This window comes from Physeter macrocephalus, chromosome 14 (genome assembly GCF_002837175.3).
Source record: "Physeter macrocephalus isolate SW-GA chromosome 14, ASM283717v5, whole genome shotgun sequence".
NCBI classification, from domain to species: Eukaryota; Metazoa; Chordata; class Mammalia; order Artiodactyla; family Physeteridae; genus Physeter; species Physeter macrocephalus.
The window spans coordinates 103,008,288-103,028,791 of NC_041227.1; the positions used below are offsets into that span (position 1 = coordinate 103,008,288).

At 39.2% G+C, this 20,504-nt stretch overlaps 2 protein-coding genes across 2 annotated transcripts in view; one reads left to right on the plus strand and one right to left on the minus strand.

Moving 5' to 3' along the window:
• The window catches only part of LOC129392724 (uncharacterized), an 80,200-nt gene that overhangs the window by 53,244 nt on the left and 6,452 nt on the right, over window positions 1-20,504 (plus strand). The window contains exon 7 of the mRNA XM_055089788.1: window positions 4,997-5,149. Within this exon, the coding sequence (XP_054945763.1) occupies window positions 4,997-5,011 (15 nt within the window). The 3' untranslated portion in view covers window positions 5,012-5,149. The remainder of the gene's footprint in view (window positions 1-4,996; window positions 5,150-20,504) is intronic.
• Window positions 16,491-20,504, minus strand: part of GDPD1 (glycerophosphodiester phosphodiesterase domain containing 1) — a 49,375-nt gene continuing 45,361 nt past the window's right edge. The window contains exons 9-10 of the mRNA XM_007106027.4: window positions 18,854-18,905; window positions 16,491-17,973 (exon numbers count right to left, since the gene is read on the minus strand). Of these exons, the coding sequence (XP_007106089.1) occupies window positions 17,851-17,973; window positions 18,854-18,905 (175 nt within the window). The 3' untranslated portion in view covers window positions 16,491-17,850. The remainder of the gene's footprint in view (window positions 17,974-18,853; window positions 18,906-20,504) is intronic.

A 20,504-nucleotide genomic window follows, 5' to 3' on the forward strand; every position in this document is an offset into this window, starting at 1 on the left:
GAGCCTATATTTTTTAAAAAAGATTCTTATGGTTTCATTTTATGACATTTAAAATAAATGTAGAATTTATTTTGTAATAAGATATGTGACAGGGATTCTTTTTTATTTCCCATGTAATTAGCAGATGTCACAATACCATAAATATAATATTCCACATTTTCTCACTGGTTTGAAATATTATCTTTATCATGAACTTAATTCACATTTATATTTTTTCTAGAACATATAGTTATTTTAAATTTTAATAAAAAATAAGGTTTTACTCTACAAATTCAGTTTATGAGCATTGTAGAAAATATAAAAACGTTATACTAACACAACCAAAGATTACCTTAGTGTATATTCTTTTTTTTTTTTGGCTGCACCATACAAGCATGCAGAACTTCCCTGACCAGAGATAGAACCCACGGCCCCTGCAGTGGAAACACGGAGTCTTAACCACTGGACCACCAGGGAAGTCCTGTATATCCTATTGAGATATTTTTCTATGGAAAGATATATAGGTATATGCATTTTTCCCAAATGGGATTATATACATGTTGCTTTATGACCTTCAATTTATTAACCTCTACCTATTCATTTCAATAATTCTTCACCTCATTTAATACCCATATACAAATTTTACCAACCTCAAAATGACCTTTACAGCTGGTTTATCAAAACTAGGATTTAGGGACTTCCCTGGTGACACAGTGGTTGGGAATCCACCTGCTAATGCAGGGGACACGGGTTCAATCCCCGGTCTGGGAAGATCCCACATGCCATGGAGCAACTAAGCCCACGAGCCGCAACTATTGAGCCCGCAAGCCACAACTACTGAAGCCCACACGCCTAGAGCCCGTGCTCCGCAACAAGAGAAGCCACTGCAATGAGAAGCCTGCGCACTGCAACAAAGAGTAGCCCCCGCTCGCCACAACTAGAGAAAGCCCTTGAGCAGCAACGAAGACCCAATACAGCCAATAAATAAACAAATAAATACCTACATACATTTATGTAAAAAACAAACAAACAAAAAACGGGATTTAATCCAGAGCCACACATCTGGGTGTTATATCCCATAAGGGTCTTATACTTGATGAAGTGGAAGCACAGTGCAGATCTTTACTGGTACAGTAAAGTCTCTGGGGATCCTCCCCCAGTCCTTGAGAGTTTGTTCCTGGAGTACATAATGATGTTTCCACCTACAATTTGAATCATTATATGTCAGGAGTGTCATAGATGTTTCTACCAAGCCTGGCAGAATCTCTGACTTGACCCTAAAATAAATACCAGTTGCATAGGAATGTAGACGTTAAGGAGCAAAATATGACCATTTCAAAGAGACTGTAGAGGAAGAACATGGAGCAAAGAAGTGACCTCTACCTGATCCTGCAGGAAGAAGCAATTAATATCCTCAGAAGAAAATAGGGTACTAGTGAGGCTACAGGATTTCTCTGTTGGTCAGGGATTTTTCAAGAATTGGTGCTAATAGTTTCAAGAACTTAGAAGAGGGACTTCCCCAGTGGCCTGGTGGTTAAGAATTCGGCTTCTAATGCAGGGGTCTTGACTTCGATCCCTGGTCGGGGAACTAAGATCCCACATGTCGCGGGGCAACTAAGCCCATGTACAGCAACTACCGAGCCTGTGTGCTCTAGAGCCTGAGCGCCACAGCTAGAGAGAAGCCATGCACCAGAACGAAGATCCTGCATGCTGCAACTAAGACCCAAGGCAGCCAAATAAATAAATAAATAAATATTTTTTTAAAAAAAGAACTCAAAAGAAAGACATCAGAAATTCAGAATACAGTAAAACGCATTAACTTTGATGGTTTCCTATAGGAGCTCTTCAAAAGCAATTTGCCAGATTTTAAATTTGTTTTACCAGAGCTCAGGTTTAGATATCATTCAAATCAGTCTTGTTTTGTGAGAAAATTTTCACATTTGAATAAAGAAGAGGTAAGACAGAGCAGTATCATGAAAATCCTTCTCAATGCATTGTTGTAGCCTACACTACGCTTTCACTAATGCCTCAAAATATCCCATGAATAGAATACGTTTGGATAATTAACGCAGACTAGATTGCAAAATGAGAAAAGTAAGCTATAGAACAATATGAATAGTGTGATATGTGTGATAAAAATGGAATGATTTGTTTATACTTGAAAATATTCCAAACACATGACAGACAATTGTCATCTTTGGGATGTGGAGCTAGATAAAGAATGAGAGATCCATTTTTTACTCTATGTGTGTCTGTAATTGTTGGATTTAAAAAACATAACATTTTGGGGCTTCCCTGGTGGTGCAGTGGTTGGGAATCCACCTGCTAATGCAGGGGACACGGGTTCGAGCCCTGGTCCGGGAAGATCCCACATGCCACTGCTAATGCAGGGGACACGGGTTCAATCCCCGGTCTGGGAAGATCCCACATGCCATGGAGCAACTAAGCCCACGAGCCGCAACTATTGAGCCCGCAAGCCACAACTACTGAAGCCCACACGCCTAGAGCCCGTGCTCCGCAACAAGAGAAGCCACTGCAATGAGAAGCCCGCGCACTGCAACAAAGAGTAGCCCCCGCTTGCCACAACTAGAGGAAAGCCCACGCGCAGCAATGAAGACCCAACACAGCCAAAAATAAATTTATTAAAAAAAAATAATAATAACATTTTTACCCTGTTATGTTTCCTGAAGGCCAAAAAACATATGCTAAAAAAGTTATGTAAGTTAGAACACAGACCCTGAAAGCACATTCATTAATAAAGTGTAGTCATTTAGCTTTGTGATCCTTCCAAAGATGAGGATGAGTGGCTTCTGAGGCCATCTCCCACTCACCTCCCCATCTCCCCTAGGAGACTGTCATGAGACAGTTTCTTTAAAAAAATAATAAATAAATAAAATAAAATAAAGTGTAGGCATTTAAATGGTGGTATCAGGATAGAACAGACTCTAGTGCAACAAAATGATTTTCTTGTAGGTTAGAGGTGGACAAAGCAGCAAAGCATAGGAAATTTGAGTTGCAAACTAAACTGGACATCAAGGAGCTGAAATGGGTTGCTTCCCATAGTTATGAAAGCTCTCAATCACTGGAAGAACATGACTGGAGAGTAAATACTCTTCTATCAGGGATAGAAGTATTTCTGTTTGGGTGAGTTTAGAATAGATGATCAGTAAATGCTAACGTTCTAAAAGTATTAAAAATCTAAAATATTTCCATTTATTCCAATTTTGTTTAAGGACAGATGCAATGGGAATTTGCTGGTGATCCAGTGGTTAGGACTTGATGATTTCACTGCTGAGGGCCTGGGTTCAATCCCTGGCTGGGGAACTCAGATCCCGCAAGGCATGTCCCCCCACCCCCCCAAAAAGAGACAGATGAAATAAACTCTTATCTTCCCAAATTGTCAAGGTCTTATTAGGCCTACTAAATTACTTTAAAAATTGTTTTTAATTTTTAATTGTGATGAAATAAACATAATATAAAATATGCTATCTTAATTTTTGTTTGTTTCAGATGGAGTTTTAATAAAATGTCAGTTGGCCAGTTACACACACATAAACTTTCACAGTTTGTTTTCAGATGATTGAGGTAGTATACTTTAGCACAAATTACAGGCTCCCTTGTAACCTCTGGAGATGACTCTGTAGATGGAAAACCCTATTTATCTACCACCCAAAATTTATCAAATCTATTTTGAACTTATTTTCTAAAACCATGTTTTTATTTAATCCATCTTAACTATTTTTAAGTGTACAGTTCAGTGGCATTAAATCTATTCACATTGTTGTACATCCATCACTACCACCTATTTCCAGAACTTCTTTCATCTTACAAAACTGAAACTCTATCCATTAAACAAAAGCTCCTCATTCCTTTCTGCCCCAGTCCCTGGCAACCATCATTCTACTTCCTGTGTCCATGAATTTGATTACTCGAAGTACTTCATATGAAGTGGACTCATACAGTATTTGTATTTTTGTGACTAGCTTATTTCACTTAACATAATGTCCTCAAGGTTCATCCATGTTGTAGCATATTGCAGAATTTCCTTCCTTTTTAAGGCTGAGTAATATTCCATTGTACGTATATACCACATTTTGTTTATCCATTCATCTCTTGATAGCCACTTGGGTTGCTTCCACCCCTTGACTAATGTGAATAAAGCTCCTGTGAACATGGGTGTACAAATATGTTGACAAGTCCCTGCTTTCAATTCTTTTGTATATTTAGCCAGAAATGGAATTGTTCATCATAGGTAACACTAGTTTTAATTTTTTGAGGAATTGCCCTATTCTTTTTCTATAGCAGTCACACCATTTTGCATTCCCAACAGTGCATGAGGGTTCCAATTTCTCCACAGCCTCTTCACTACTTGTTATTTTCTGGATTTTCTTAAATAGTAGTCATTCTAATGATTATGAGGTGGTTCTGATAACTTTAAAAAAAAATAAATTTATTTATTTGTTTATTTATTTATGGCTGTGTTGGGTCTTCATTGCTGCATGCAGGCTTTCTCTAGTTGCGGCGAGCAGGGGCTACTCTCCGTTGCGGTGTGTGGGCTTCTCATTGCGGTGGCTTCTCTTGTTGCAGAGCACGGGCTCTAGAGCACAGGCTCAGTAGTTGTGGCATGCGGGCTCAGTAGTTGTGGCGCATGGGCTTAGTTGCTCCACGGCATGTGGGATCTTCCCGGACCAGGGCTCAAACCTGTGTCTCCTGCATTGGCAGGCAGATTCTTATGATAACTTTTTAAAACAAGTTGTTTGGGTGAAGTTATTGCAAAAACTTGTGAATTTGGAAAACGACAATTTTTTCTTGAGAAAAAACTTGCCATAGTTCTTCTCAACATTTCCCAATTGAGCCAAGAGGTATTTTTCTTCCAAGATGATATCATTTATCTAAGTTTTTGTTAGATCACATTTGGATCGCTGTTAGTGGTTAATAGGACAAAGTGTATCCTGTTAATAGGACAAAGTGTATCCTGTTACATTTTGCAAAACTGCCTAAATGTTTCTTATTTCAGAATCACATGACCTAAAAATGATGACTTCAGGAATATAACCAAGAAAAGGGGAAATAAATCAGCTACAGAGAAGGCACTGGGCAAAACTTGTAAAGAGTTATACAGTTCATCTGAACTTTTACTTAAGTACACAGAACTGTAGTTTCTTCATTGGTAAGTTTTAATATTTGACCTCAAAGATCGCAGAAGAGAGAAATGGTGAAATTCCTGAATTTTTTAAAACTCAAATTTTTTTATTTCATAATATGGTGAAAATGGTTAGAATGAGGAAATGAAAAAAATCTCCTGTGTAACACCATACAAGAGTTGGAAGAGGACCAGCACTGATGCATATCAAACATGAATTTGTTTAATCAAAAGTCTTACTTGGACAAGAAAGGAAAACAATTACATTAAGAGCTAATTTAATTCTTTTAACCACACTCTTTCCATGGTCATATTTAAGAAATTCAGTGACAAAAGTAATGAGGAAAGAACCCACCTGTTAACAGCAGTGTTGTGTGGTGAAACAGCTTTGAACTTGGTCTCTGAGGAAATAGCCTTGCATATCAAGTTTACCACCTCACTAGCTGTGCAATCTTTTATGAGTCACTTAACCCATCTGAACTTCTGTTTCCTCATCTGTAAACCGGAGATAACATCACAGGACTATAATAAAGATTAAATAAGATGATAGGTATGATGGCACCTGGCATACAAAACATATTGGATAAATGTTAACTTCATTCCTTTTTCCACAGTAGGGTTGGAGCTGTCTAGTTATTTTGTAGAGCTTTAAGCATGCATACTCGGGCTCTGGATAGTGTTTCTCAAAGAATGACTTGAATCAGAATTTTTCATATTCCCTCCAGAAATATGTTTCTTTCCAATCTCAGTAAAGGGCTCCACCATTCAATGATCCAGTTATAGAAGTCAAATCTACCAGTCAGCCTAGAGTTTCTCCCCTTTCTTCCTCCACCAAGTCCACTGGTTATACCTCCAAAGTACATCTCAAATCCAGCCAGTTCTCTCCATCTTCACTCTCACTGCCATATCTCTATTTCCATCTTTTTTTTCTTTTTTGTTATAGTCACTAGTTTATTTTTTAGATTCCACATATAAATGGTAACATTCAGTATCCTTCTCTGACTTATTTCACTAAACATAATGCCCTCCAAGTCCATCCATGTTGTTGTAAATGGCAAAATTTCCTTCTTTTTTTATGGCTGAGAAGTATTCCATTGTGTGTATATATATATATATCACATCTTCTTTATCCATTCATCTGTTGATGGACATTTAGGTTGCTTCTATATCTTGGCTATTGTAAATAGTGCTGCTGTGAACATTGGGATGCATGTATCTTACCAAATTAGTGTTTTTGTTTGGATATATACCAAGGAGTGGAATTGCTGGATCATACTCTATTTTTATTTATTTATTTATTCAATATTTATTTATTTATTTATTTGGTTGCACCAACACCTTAGTTGTGGCAGGTGGGCTCCTTAGTTGTGGCATGTGAACTCTTAGTTGTGACATGCATGTGAGATCTAGTTCCCTGACCAGGGATCGAACCCAGGCCCCCTGCATTAGGAGCACAGAGTCTTATCCACTACGCCCCCAGGGAAGTCACAATCAGACTCTATTTTCAGTTTTTTGAGGAACCTTCATACTAATTTCCACAGTGGCTGCACCAATTTACATTCCTACCAACCATGTAATACAAGGCTTCCTTTTTCTCCACAACCTCGTCATCATTTGTTATTTGTGGTTCTACTTCCATCTTGTCCTGTTCCAATCTATTCTTACTCAGCAGCAAGAATAATCTTTAAACATATACATCCCTCCTCTGCTTAAAATACTTAATGGTTCCTCATTGCCCTTGGAACAAAATGCAAATTCTTTACCATGGCCTGCCCAGAAGGCCCTACACCATCTGATTCCTGCCTAGCTCTCCAGCCTTATGGTGCATCTCCAGTTTACTTTGCTCCAAGCACACTGGTTTCCTTTCTACCCTTTGAAAACACCAAGCACTCTCCCACCTTTTGCACTTGTGGTTTCTTCTGCCTCAAATGCCCTTCCCTCAGGTTTTATCTCATGTTTCAGGCTGAAATGCCACCTCCACAGAGAGGCCTTCCCTGGTCACTGAATCTAAAGTTACTATCTGCTCCCTTAATCCTCTATCACATCATCATTAGCCATGATTAAGTTGCTTCCTTGTTGTGTGTCTTCTCTCAAAGGCAGGAACTGTGTCTTGTTACCTTTGTACCCATAACATCTTACCTGGTGCCGGGCACATGGGGTATTTAAAGAGCTGTTGAATGAATGAATAACTAAGTGAATTAATGAAAAGAAAGGGGGCAAAGCCTTGAAAATCTGCATTTTGGCTAGCTTCCCCAGTGAATCGGTCAGGGAATAAATAGGAAGCAGATGCATACTCAAATTAGACTAGTTTGAGTATTACTTAATAAGATATAATATACAACGGTATGAGAAAACCACAAGGATAATAAAATGTCCAAGGACTAGTAATAGTACTCTTACCACCCATAGAATGGAGAAAGTTTGGGAGCTGTTACTGGAACCTGGAAGGAGAGTGTCCTGGAGACAGAGCCACCTTGAAATAATCTTGCCCTTCAGTTAAAGGACTCAGTCGGCCCAAACTGATTTTATAGAAAGGAACCTGGGAAAAGCAATACCATTCTCTCTCTCTTCTCTCTGTCTCAACTCATACTAGGGCTCCCCACTGGTCAAACCGGAAGGAGATTCTGACTGGGGTTAGGGATAACATAGCATTTTACCTGTAAGGTTTTATTTCTTCTGTTAGAAAAAACTAAAGCATATAAAATAAAATATAATGTCAATTCTGGGTTTTAGATTCACAAATGTTTACTATTAGTTTTTGTCTTTATCTGAGATTTCTGAATTTCTCAGAAAAGTGGTGGTAGTTTTCCATTTACTTCCATGTTTAACGGTTTAGGTTAGTGATGGAATATCAATCATTGATTCCCATCTCCACGGTGCTGTCAACATTGTTTAAGTAACACTACTATATATAAAACAGATAACTAATAAGGATCTACTGTATAGCACAGGGAACTCTTCTCAATACTCTGTAATGACCTATATGGGAAAAGAATCTAAAAAAGAGTGCATATATATATATATGTATAACTGATTCACTTTGTTGTACAGCAGAAACTAACACAACATTTTAAATCAACTATACTCCAATTAAAAAAAAAATTGTCGGGCTTCCCTGGTGGCGCAGTGGTTGAGAATCCGCCTGCCGATGCAGGGGACGCGGGTTCGTGCCCCGGTCCGGGAAGATCCCACATGCCGCGGAGCGGCTGGGCCCGTGAGCCATGGCCGCTGGGCCTGCGCGTCCGGAGCCTGTGCTCCGCAACGGGAGAGGCCACAGCAGTGAGAGGCCCGCAACCGCCAAAAAAAAAAAAAAATTTTCATGTCAGAGAACAGAACATACATTTGACATGTGGGAATTTTCTCTTCTGTAGCTTTTATTTGGAAATTTTATTTTTCATAGGCTCACATTATGACCTCCCCTTCTACCTGGTTTTTGATGTTTCTCTCAGCACTGAATAGTGAATTGAAGACAAGTTAGAAAAATCAGAGTGAGTGTAAAAGTTAAGAAGACCCAATCACACCAATTCTAGCCGGGTGACCTTATAAATTCCCCCAATTTTAGTTTCATCTAAAAAACGGGGATGTGATAATGTCAACTGCTCTACCAGGTTTTTGTGAGAAACACATGAGAATGTATGTAAAAGTGAATAAAATCGAAATAGCTATATAAATGTAACATGTTACCATTATTCAGCAATACCAAAAGTTTTGAACCCACTGATACTTGAAGCTTAATTTGAATTTAAACGTTTGAAAAGGCGTTTGGGTTGTTTTATTTTTTTCTCCTTCTCTAACAACCTAGGGGCTTCTTTGGTATCATCTGTCTATGTAAATCTCCAAGTAGGTATCCTAGGAAACTGAGAAATACACAGCAGCTCCTCTCTGACAATTCCAGGCCACACTAGATTTCCTATTTTAGCCCCTCCATGGTCAGCTACAAGTGCTTCCTGCTCCAGCTGTCTCAGATTTCCTCCATTTACCCGTCCTATCTCCACCTCCTCCCACAGGTAACCAATCTCCAGCTCTTCCACTTTGACCCCCCCATCCCCTCCTGTTATGGACTGAATTGTGTCCCCCCTCCAAGTTCCTATGTTGAAGCTCTAAACCTCAGTGTGGCTGCATTTGGAATTCGGGCCTTTAAGGAAGTAACTAAGATTAAATGAGGTCATAAGAATACGGCCCTAATCTGATAGGACTGATGCCTTATAGGAGAAAGAGACACCAGAGACCTCTCTGTGTTCATACAGAGAAAAGGCCATGTGGGGATATAGCAAGAAGGAGCCATCTGCAAGCCAGGAAGAAAGGTCTCACCAGACACCACCCCTCCTGGTACCTTGATCTTGGAATTCTAGCCTCCAGAACTGAGAAAATTAATTTCTGTCACTTAAGCCTCCCAATCTGTGGTATTTTGCTATGGCAGCCCGAGCAGACTAATACACTAACTTTAGTTCTTCTATTTTCTTTCAAGTGCAAAAACATGCCAGTGTTGTACACTCCCAGTCTACCCTGGAGTATAAGAAAGAAAGATACCTCTTCCTCCTCTTCTCTCAGCTCTCGATTACCTACTAACTAGGCCATACACACCAAGGAGGGCAAGAATTGTTCTGTATGGTTTACATACATCTGTAACCCAAGCACCTGGCTTGGCAGGCATTCATAAATATTTGTTGGACAAATTACAGCCTATTTATTCTTGAAAGGGATCTTTGCCCACATTCTTCCTTCTCCAATATTTCCAGTCTCTCTTCACTAGCTCCTTCACATTTTCACACATTTATAAGCCTCCCCATTTAGGACACTACTCACTTGATACTGCTGCCTTTTCAAACGTCTTGGTTCTCCAGTTTCTTTGAATAAATGGCTGATTTTTACTAGCCTCACTTAGTACCATTCAGTCCTCTTCCCCCTTGCAGTCTGGTATCAATTCCATCAACTATAGGGATAAATAAACCCCAATTAAGGAGGCCTCCTTTTAAACCAGATGCAGTCATCCTTTCCAGCCCTTGCCTTCCTTGACCTCAATGTCCTATTAGGGACACTGCTGATAACCACTTTCTTAAATTCTCTTCTTTCATGCGGTTGAGGCCACTCTACTTCCCCTACTTCTCAGGCCACACATTCTCTGTTTCCTTTGAGCGTATTCTAAGGCTTAACTCTCTGCTCACTCTTTTCCCCCACTCACTTTTTTCAAGAGTTTTTTTTAACTCTCCTAATTCAAATTATCAACACATTTTACTGTTGATAAATCACAGCTGAATTGATTTCATTTTAAATGCAGAATCTCAAGCCTCAAATTAGCGCTCAGAACATACCAAGAATCCCACTGTTTCTCTAACAGGAACACATTCCCACTTCACAAGGTGACTATGACAGAAAGGATCCTGTTTCCTCAAAACTTTTGCACCGCTTTCTCCATTCCCAGTTTTAGCAAAGACCTTGTCTCACCTGTCATCGAGAAATTAGAAACCATTGGATGAAAACTCTCATCTTCCCGCCAACAAAGAACAAAGCCCTGCATTTATTTGTACCTTGATTTTTTTCATTTACAATGGAGGACGTGTCCTTCCCATGAATAGCTAAGCTCTTCACTATGTCACATCCCGCTCCTCTTTTTTTAAAATTTTTATTTTTTGGCCGCCCCCCCGGTGGCACGTGGGATCCCAGTCCCCCAACCAGGGATCGAACCTGCGCCCCCTGTTTTGGAAGTGCCGAGTCTTAACCACTGGATCACCAGGAAAGTCCCCCCTCTTCTTTTTATTCTTAGTACCCACCAAGCTCTTTTCTGCCTCAGGGCCTTTGCATAAGCTCTTCCATCTGCTTAGAGCGCTCTTCCTCCTATTCTTTGATTGGTTCATTCCTCTTGCTTTAGATCTCAGTATAAATGCCACCTCCTCAAAGAGGCCTAACTTGACCATTTTACCTAGAATAAGCTTGACTTTGTTCTTCCTTATCTCAGTCCCTTGTTTATGTCCATAATATTTGCTTCAACTTGAAATGAACATTTGTTCACTTTTTTTGTTTGTATTCTCAAACTGAATGTAAGATCCATGAGTCTATATGCGATGTCTATCTGGCTTACATTATACCTCCAGGTCTAATAAGTGACTGACCTACAGGAGGTGCTCAATAAATACCCACTGCATAAATATGTGATCATATTGATTTCCTACTTCCTCCAGAGAGGGAATTCAGTGATTGGAGAATAGGAATGGGAAAGAGAAATTTCACCGTATATCCTTTTGTACTCTATGAACCAGTGAGTATATTACCTATTCAAAATAAATTACATTAAATTTAGAAAAAAGAAGGCAGTTGTATTGTTCCAGTCTATAGATGATGGTAGCTTGTACTAGGATGGTGGCAGTGGGGTTGAAAAGAAATATCAATACATAGATTTGATATCTAGGATTTCATGACTGTTTGGGTATAAGGGGGTGAGGTATACATAAGAATGTTCATCACAGCATTATTTATAATAATGAATAATTGGAAACAAATTTCCAATGACAGGGAAATAGTTCAGTAAATCATGGCACATCTACTCAGTTAAATAGCATTCTATCTTTTAAAAAGAATTTATAACATGGGAAACTGTTCATGTAATATAAGTGGAAAAAAACCCAAAATGTAAAAGTACATATAACAGTGTAATCATTACCATGTAGAAACCCCAAAAACTATGCACTGTAAAAAGATAGAAGAAAATAGAGCAAAAAATTAATAAAAAGTAAATGTCTTTGAGTTGTGGAGTTATGAATTTTTTAAATAATTTAATTTATTTAATTTATTTATTTTTGGCTGCATTGGGTCTTTGTTGCTGCACGCGGGCTTTCTCTAGCTGCGGCGAGCGGGGGCTACTCCAGTTGCGGTGTGCGGGCTTCTCGTTGCAGTGGCTTCTCTTGTTGCGGAGCACGGGCTCTAGGTGCGCGGGCTTCAGTAGTTGTGGCATGCAAGCTCAGTAGTTGTGGCTCGTGGGCTCTAGAGCACAGGCTCAGTAGTTGTGGTGCACGGGCTTAGTTGCTCCGTGGCAGGTGGGATCTTCCCGGACCAGGGCTCAAACCCGTGTCCCCTGCATTGGCAGGTGGATTCTTAACCACTGCACCACCAGGGAAGTCCCTGGAATTATGAACTTTTTAAAAAGGTCCAGATAATTTCTGGATCATATCCAAAGCAAAGCCATAATCCCTCTTTCCTGATTTGTTGGAAAGAAGTGGTTAAGCAGAAAAGCTGGATTCTTTGGTCAACTCCAAGTTGACAGTTAAAGATTTCTCTTCTCAAGAATTTGGGAAAAAGTCACCTGCTAAGGCCCTGGACATCTAACAAATCTGTGGTAGCTAGAAAGGCTTTTATTTTTAAATTCTTTTAAAAATAATTGATCTCTATTAATTGTAGAAAAATTAGAAAACATAAACAAGTAAAAATAAGTCACTCATAATTCCATCATCATAAAAACCACAACTAACACCTTGGTAGCTATCATTCACTTTTTAAATGAATATGTATAAATATTTTTTGATTATAGAGTATATGGTCTTATGGCTTAGTCTTTTTACTTAATAATATCTCACATCAGTACACACAGAACATTAACATTTTAATAATATCATTATTTGGATTTATCATAATTTATGTAACCAGTTCCTTCATGTTGCATATTTAGATTGTTTCTAACTTGTCACTATGCATATGTACCTTTGGGTACTTGTCCTGCTATTTTTTTTTTTTTTTTTGTGGTATGCGGGCCTTCCTCTGCTGTGGCCTCTCCCGTTGCGGAGCACAGGCTCCGGACGCGCAGGCTCAGCGGCCATGGCTCACGGGCCCAGCCGCTCCGCGGCATGTGGGATCCTCCCAGACCGGGGCGCGAACCCGGTTCCCCTGAATCGGCAGGCGGACGCGCAACCGCTGCGCCACCAGGGAAGCCGTCCTGCTATTTTCTTAGGATATTATTCCTAGCACTGGAACCTCGGAGTGAAAGGATATATTTAAAGATACTGTCAAATTAATCCTCAAAGTGTTCTGCCAATTTATATTCCCACCAACAGTTCTTGAGTGCCTGTCTCCCCATGCCTCTTACCAATGCTTTCACTCTTGCCCTTCTAAGAGTTAGAAATTGATATCTCACTCAACATTGTTTTAATTTATAGGTCTTTGATTACTAGTGAGGTGAAACATTTTTTGATTGTTGACTTTTTATATTTGTGGATTACCTGTTCATATCCCCAACTCATTGTTCTTGAAAAGTTTTTGACCAGAAAGGATCATAAACCCTTGAGGAACTGACTGAATGAAAAAGGCTTAGAGTGAGTTAGGAAGGAAGGAAGAAAGAGAGGTTCTACTCCAGGCTGAAGGGGAAAAAGGTCTTAGATCAAAGACTACAGAAGCAAAGAAAAAATTTTTTTCCAGAAAACTCCTTTTTTAAGTCAAACTTTATGTGGAACTCACATATGAAACAAAAAAGTGAAGCAGCGCTTGTCAACTGGGAAAGGGTAACACCCAGCTATACCTGCTCAGCCCCCTCTTAGCGTAATCATCCCAACTCACCCAGCAGAAGCTGCCTAGGTCCCATCTTGGGGCTTCAAGGAACTAAAATTTAAAACTAGTGGGCAAACAAGACCAATGTATTTGTATTATTTTCATAAGCAATGAGTTAAAATTATGCCTTTTTTTAATAGACTTCTCTACTTTTGAAAGAAGAGGGCATAAATGAGTGGGGAAAAATGTTATCATTCAGTCTCACTGTGGTATGAAGCATGTTATTCACAACGTAGGCATCTGGTGGCATAGCAACCTATTCAAATTGCAAGTAGAATACTGAGAAGGAACTAATATCACCTTTAAAGTGCTAGCTTCGGGACTTCCCTGGTGGCTCAGTGGTTAAGAATCCGCCTGCCAATGCACGGGACATGGGTTTGACCCCTGGTCCGGGAAGATCCCACATGCCACAGAGCAACTAAGCCCCTGTGCCACAACTACTGAGCCTGAGCTCTAGAGCCCGTGCTCCGCACCGGGAGAAGCCACTGCAATGAAAAGCCCGCTCATCACAACGAAGAGTAGCCCCCGCTCAACACAACTAGAGATAGCCCACACGCAGCAACGAAGACCCAACGCAATCAAAAATAAAATAAATAAATTAAAATTAAAAAATAAATTAAAAAGTAAATAAAATAAAAACAGCTGAAATTTATGCTAAAAAATAAAGTGCTAGCTTCACAATAAAGTACACAAAACTCCTAAATCTATTCTTCCAGACCTATCCTTTCATCCTAGGGCTAATATACCTAAACTCGAACACCTTTCTGTCATTTCAAAGAGTACCCATATACATTATTTTTACCACCAAACTGGACCCCTCTCCAAGTTCCCCATTTTCCTGCAGCTTTGGAGTTAATAGTGAACTTTCTCTTCTCCTTTTAAGCTCATCTAGTCACCAACTCTTATTAATTCTTCCGTTACAGAGACGCTTAGATTCATTGTTTCCCTACTTACATTGCCACTGTTTCATCTGGACACTTATTACTTCATTCCTGGATTGCTGCAAGAGTTTCTATCTTGTAGACTATTGCCAAATTAATTTTTATGCAATCTAATGTTAATTGGATCTGTATAGCCTTCTGACCTGGTTTCTGGACTATTCTCTGGTCTAGGCTTATATCTTTATTTCAGCTTATAGGATGATCCAACTTTCCAAACAATAGTTTGTCAGTGTTATACAAAAAAGGCAGAAAAAGCTAAACATCACTAGTGGCTTTATGAATTATTTTGGTATGCTCCCAGCATTCTGATCTCTTTGACTCTTTGATCTGACCACTTTGGTCCTGATCTTGTTTTGGTGCCTGGTCTCTGACTGCTATTTACATTTTCCCTTTGGTACTGAAATGATTATGTTATATTATTGTCTGGCAGTTTCAGTTCTTGTTTTTAACATCTCAAGTTTAGCCACCTACTTGACACATGACTTTTGATTCAGAACAAACTCTTCAACCTGGCATTCATGGCTTTCCTTAATTGGAAAGGAAACTTTTTTAAATCTATGGCAGATTCTCTCTTGATATATATTTTTTTAACCTTTTCAGGCCCGCCATGTTGCACAACTCTAAGCAGAATCGTTCACATTGTATTTTGTGTCAATGATTTCCCACACTAGAACATACGATGATTTATGTTTTATGTTCTCTTTTCCTACCCCACTGCAGCCATTCTTTCTCCACAGTTGGGCTACTAAATGCCCACCTGTAGCCAGGGCCACACCCCAATTTCTAGAACAAGTCCTGGCCAGAAATGAGAGGTTGAACAGCTCTGGGACTCAGCGTCAACTTACTATTGTAATTAGTCCAGTGTTATCACTCTGTTCTTCGTTTCTATTCAATGAGCTTCTTTCCAAGATCTGGGTCCTAGTTCTTGTAACTTGTGTCTTGTTTTGCCTTGGTAACATGCCTCGGACCCTAGTCCTATAGAGAAACTCTTACTACTTCAAGTTAAAATTCTCAAATTCCGGCAGGACTTCCCGGGTGGTCCAGTGGTTATGACTCCATGCTCCCAATGCAGGGGACACAGTTTCAATCCCTGGTTGGGGAAGATCCCGCATGCCACGTGACGCGGCCAGAAAAAAAAAAAAATGATAGTAAGAAAATAAAATTCCCTCATGCCGATTGCCTACTGAAATACCTACCTGTCAACTGCTGTCTACCGCCATGTATTTAGGATTCTCCTGGCATGCTGGACTATAGGTCTGTCAAATCTTTTTCTCTTTTTTAGGCCACGCCTCATGGCTTGTGGGGATCTTAGTTCCCCACCCAGGGACTGAACCCATGCCCCCTGCATTTTAGGAGTGCAGAGTCTTAACAACTGGACCACCAGGGAAGTCCCTGGGTCTGTCAAATCTAGTGCCAGCTTCATCCCAGGTAAAGGGTCTAATCCCATCTTTTGACCACTTCTCTAGGCTTCCCTACCATGCAATGCCTAGCAATATCTCTCTCGAAATGAAAGGGTATCTAACCTCTTTTAAAACATGATGCCCCAATCAGAAAAGCAATATTCAGATGTTATCTGATAACTCTCTTGTTATAGATACTATACTTTTATTAAATGAATTGAAGTCACCTTTACTATAAAATCATCAAACTCTTAAAACATGACTTTCTAAACATCTTTACCATGCTGGGTACTTTATCGTCTACTGATTGACACAAATATACGCTGGCCCTATAATATGAACTGCATCATAACAAGGCAAAATTTGGAAAGGGGAAATTGCAAAAAGAATTATATCAAAGATGATCAAAAAGATCTCTAGCAACTATAATCATAAATTACTATAAGCGAAAGTGAAAATGATGGATTTAATGGATTACCTGCCCAAGTTATTTACTCAAATACCAAGAGGCAATTTCTTTACCATAAAAGTGTTTCTATATTTTATTTTCCTTACACTAGAGAGAAGTCTCAGGTGTATTTAGTTACACTATCAATTTACCATCTCATTAAATTCTGAAAAAATTATAAAGCATATTTGGAATTATGACTGCAAAACAAAAACACCACCAATGAAGAACGCTTATTTTGTTTCTGAAAATTTTATTTCAGTTTAAACAAAAAAACAAATGTCATTTATGCCATCCAGGGACAGGTGGGAGAGTATGATCATCCTTTGTAGCTGTTAGCTGGTAAACTTCAAATGTTCCAGATTATATTTACCTCCCAGAGAAATAACGAAAATAAGTCAAAAAGATTAGAAACAGATTTACATGAAGTCACATCAGAAAATCTGAGAAAGTGATGCCTAATGCTTTGGGAAATTCTGTTTCCACTAATACTCAGAAGAACAGATTCTTAAAGATCAGGAGGAGGTGGCTTATACTATAAGTTTTAGACACAGTGATACGCACTTTCATCAGTTTCATATGATTGTTAGGATTCAAGATGTTATTTAAAATCTAGATGTAGGTCCAGACAGTTAGTCATTGCCAACAATGGAAAATGTACATTTCTTTAGAGGAAACAAAAATGTGACTATTTGCATCTTGTCTTAATTTACAATTAAGTCCAATTTTAATGTTTACAAAAAAAAAAAGACACAGTAGCATTGTTACATACCTGAAAAAGATTCCAAATAGAATGTCCCTACTGACAACAGCAACCAAGAATTCGAATTTAGTCTACAGATTTTATTTCTGATCATGTAATAAACTTTCAGGTATTTCTTTGAGTCTGCTTTCTGCTAACAATGTTCAACTTGGCAGATAATTACATCACTGATTTCCGAGCTCTCCTTTCACTGTATTTTTCCCCTTTAACTAAGGTGTACCTAGAAATAAGAAGACAACTCGGATAGCTGAAATGGCCTTCAATAATTCTGTCTTACTAATTAGTTGATCTTATTCCAGTGAAGGCTAATGTCAAATGTATCCAATAGTCTTCGATTTCAGAATTACTTATAATAGTAGAATACTGCATCATATACAGAAATCTTGATCGATAATCTTCTACTTACATCTCATAACCAGTTTTCTTTCTAAACAAACTATTTACAAATGTAAAATATGCAATATTGTTTAAAATAGATATACAATATATAGTTTCTACATTCTCAGACAGGCTTAAAAATGAGGTAATAAACACTTAACTGATTAAACCTTTTACCATTCCAGAAATGGCTTAGGGAAATAATAACAATTTTTTTTCTTAGGTCTTTTCATGTTTTCTTTGAATGCTTCTGAGTACCTCCTTTTCTATTCTGAAAAATTATGTAAAAAATCCTTAAGTTTTGTTGGATAGTCTGTCATCACCCCAGTTGCTCCCAAATCAAAAGCTCTTTTGTATTCCTGCTCTTCATTTAATACCCAAACATACACCTGAAAATTAGAAACATGAGAAATATGAGAAGAAATGTTAAAATAGAAAATTATTTGTATGGTAGCATTTATCCACTACAACCTCAGCACACTTAAAAATAACCTTTTAATAACCTGCAATTTTAAGAAATCGTTGAGCCCTTTAAACAAATTCCACTTTGCTCATTAAATATGACCGTCCCACCCCTCGGCTTCAGCTATTCTCACCAATACATAGGTGAATGCTGCAATGCCAATACTTTCTTGTTAACTGTAAGACAGAGCTTAAGGTCTTCATATGAGAACCAGTAAAGCAGCAGAAGCAGAGTCAGGACCATATTAAGTCAGTTAAAAGTTCCTGCCCGGGCTTTCCTGGTGGCGCAGTGGTTGAGAGTCCGCCTGCCGATGCAGGGGACACGGGTTCGTGCTCTGGTCTGGGAGGATCCCACATGCCACGGAGCGGCTGGGCCCGTGAACCATGGCCGCTGAGCCTGCGTGTCTGGAGCCTGTGCTCCGCAATGGGAGAGGCCACAACAGTGAGAGGCCCGCATACCGCAAAAAAAAAAAAAAAGTTCGTGCCCCTTAAACTTGCGTTAAACTGCTAAACTATGCTGTTTCTAAAATGCATCATTCCAGGGCTTCCCTGGTGGCGCAGTGGTTGAGAATCCGCCTGCCGATGCAGGGGACACGGGTTCGTGCCCCGGTCCGAGAAGATCCCACATGCCGCGGAGCGGCTGGGCCCGTGAGCCATGGCCGCTGAGCCTGAGCGTCCGGAGCCTGTGCTCCGCAACGGGAGAGGCCACGGCAGTGAGAGACCCGCGTACCACAAAAAAATAAATAAATAAATAAATAAAATTTATAAAAATAAAAAAAAATAAAATGCATCATTCCAAAAACTTACCTGAATGCCTCGGGCAGTGAGGTGGTCGAACAAAGCTTTTCTCATTAGTAGACTAGAAAAGAAAAGCACAACAGATTTAGGTACTCCTTAGCCCTAAAGAAGGACTAAAATTAGTCCTCAGTCCTAACTTAGTCAATTTAGTTTATAATTCCTAATTGAACTTAATCCCAACGTTTCGGCAATATAACCAACGGCCTCAAGCAATAATAGCTGCTGTGGATGCATTTGTACCTTAACTGCTGAAACTCCTTTCTACTCCTTGCTGCCATTAGATCCCCAGGAGATGTATTCTTATTGAAGCAGCTCAGTGCAAAAGGGGCTTCCTCACTTTCCTTGCGGGCACCATAATGAGAGTGAGAAATAACTGGGAAGTCGGTGTTCCTAACTTTCCAAGTTAAAATAAGGCAGTGAACTTGGGTCAAATTCTATATCACAGTCCATTTACAAAATGAATTAGTCTTTTGTGAGCTATCTTAGAAACCTAATGTCCAGGACTTCCCTGGTGGCACAGTGGCTAAGAATCCGCCTGCCAGTGCAGGGGACACGGGTTCGAGCCCTGGTCTGGGAAGATCCCACATGCCGCGGAGCAACTAAGCCCGTGCACCACAACTAATGAGCCTGCGTGCCCCAACTACTGAAGCCTGCGTGCCTAGAGCCCGTGCTCCGCAACAAGAGAAGCCACCACAATGAGAAGCCCACCCACCACAACTAAGAGTAGCCCCCGCTCAACACAACTAGAGAAAGCCCCCATGCAGCAACAAAGACCCAACGCAGCCATAAATAAATAAATAAATAAATAAATAAATGTATATCCAAAAAAAGAAACCTAATGTCCATTAATTACACTATCCTCTATATAGGAAAAAAAAAAGCATTTTTTTTTCAGTTCCAAATAACTAACCTAAAAGTGAACTTTTAGAATACAAATCACTTGAGCAAGATGGGAACTTACTGTACTGAAAAGCTATACATACTATTTCTATTCTGTTTATGTCTATTAGAATGATTAAGTAACAGAAACTAAAAATCATATGCATTTAACACCAATTAAAAATGCCTCCTTAAAAACTAGAAATTAAATCAGGAATACAGCAAAAAAGACGAAACCCTGTAGCACAGAGAAAAGATACAACTAGTTTTCCAACTCTATGAAAGAGGAGCTAGTAATAAAAGGTTGTGATTTCTGACTATTATTTAAGCATTCAAGGTTCCACTTTAAAGCAAAGTATAGCACAATAGCTTTGTGGGCTTTACCTAACATTAAACTCAACATGTCTTAGAATTTAAGGCATTTTATCTAAAGTAGATGCCCACCATATAGATAGGGCTTCCTTTTTGCTGTTAAGTCTTGCTGCAGATTTTCCTGAGAAATGTGCCATTAGTCAATATATACTCTTACATATATTGCATTGCTAGACACACTTCTTTTCACTGTATTTTTGACTGCAGGCTCGTGGAAACAGTGACTAAGTAGAGGGGATGGGTGAATATCCTGGCTCTGCTACTAACCAGCTACATAACACCAAGTACTGTAAATCATCTAACTTCGGGGAGGTGGGTGCTCAGTTTTCTCCTGAGTTTGATGAGATTATCTCTCAATTCTTCTTAAGGTTTTGTGACTAGCAATTAAGCTAGTTCTAAATGATTCATA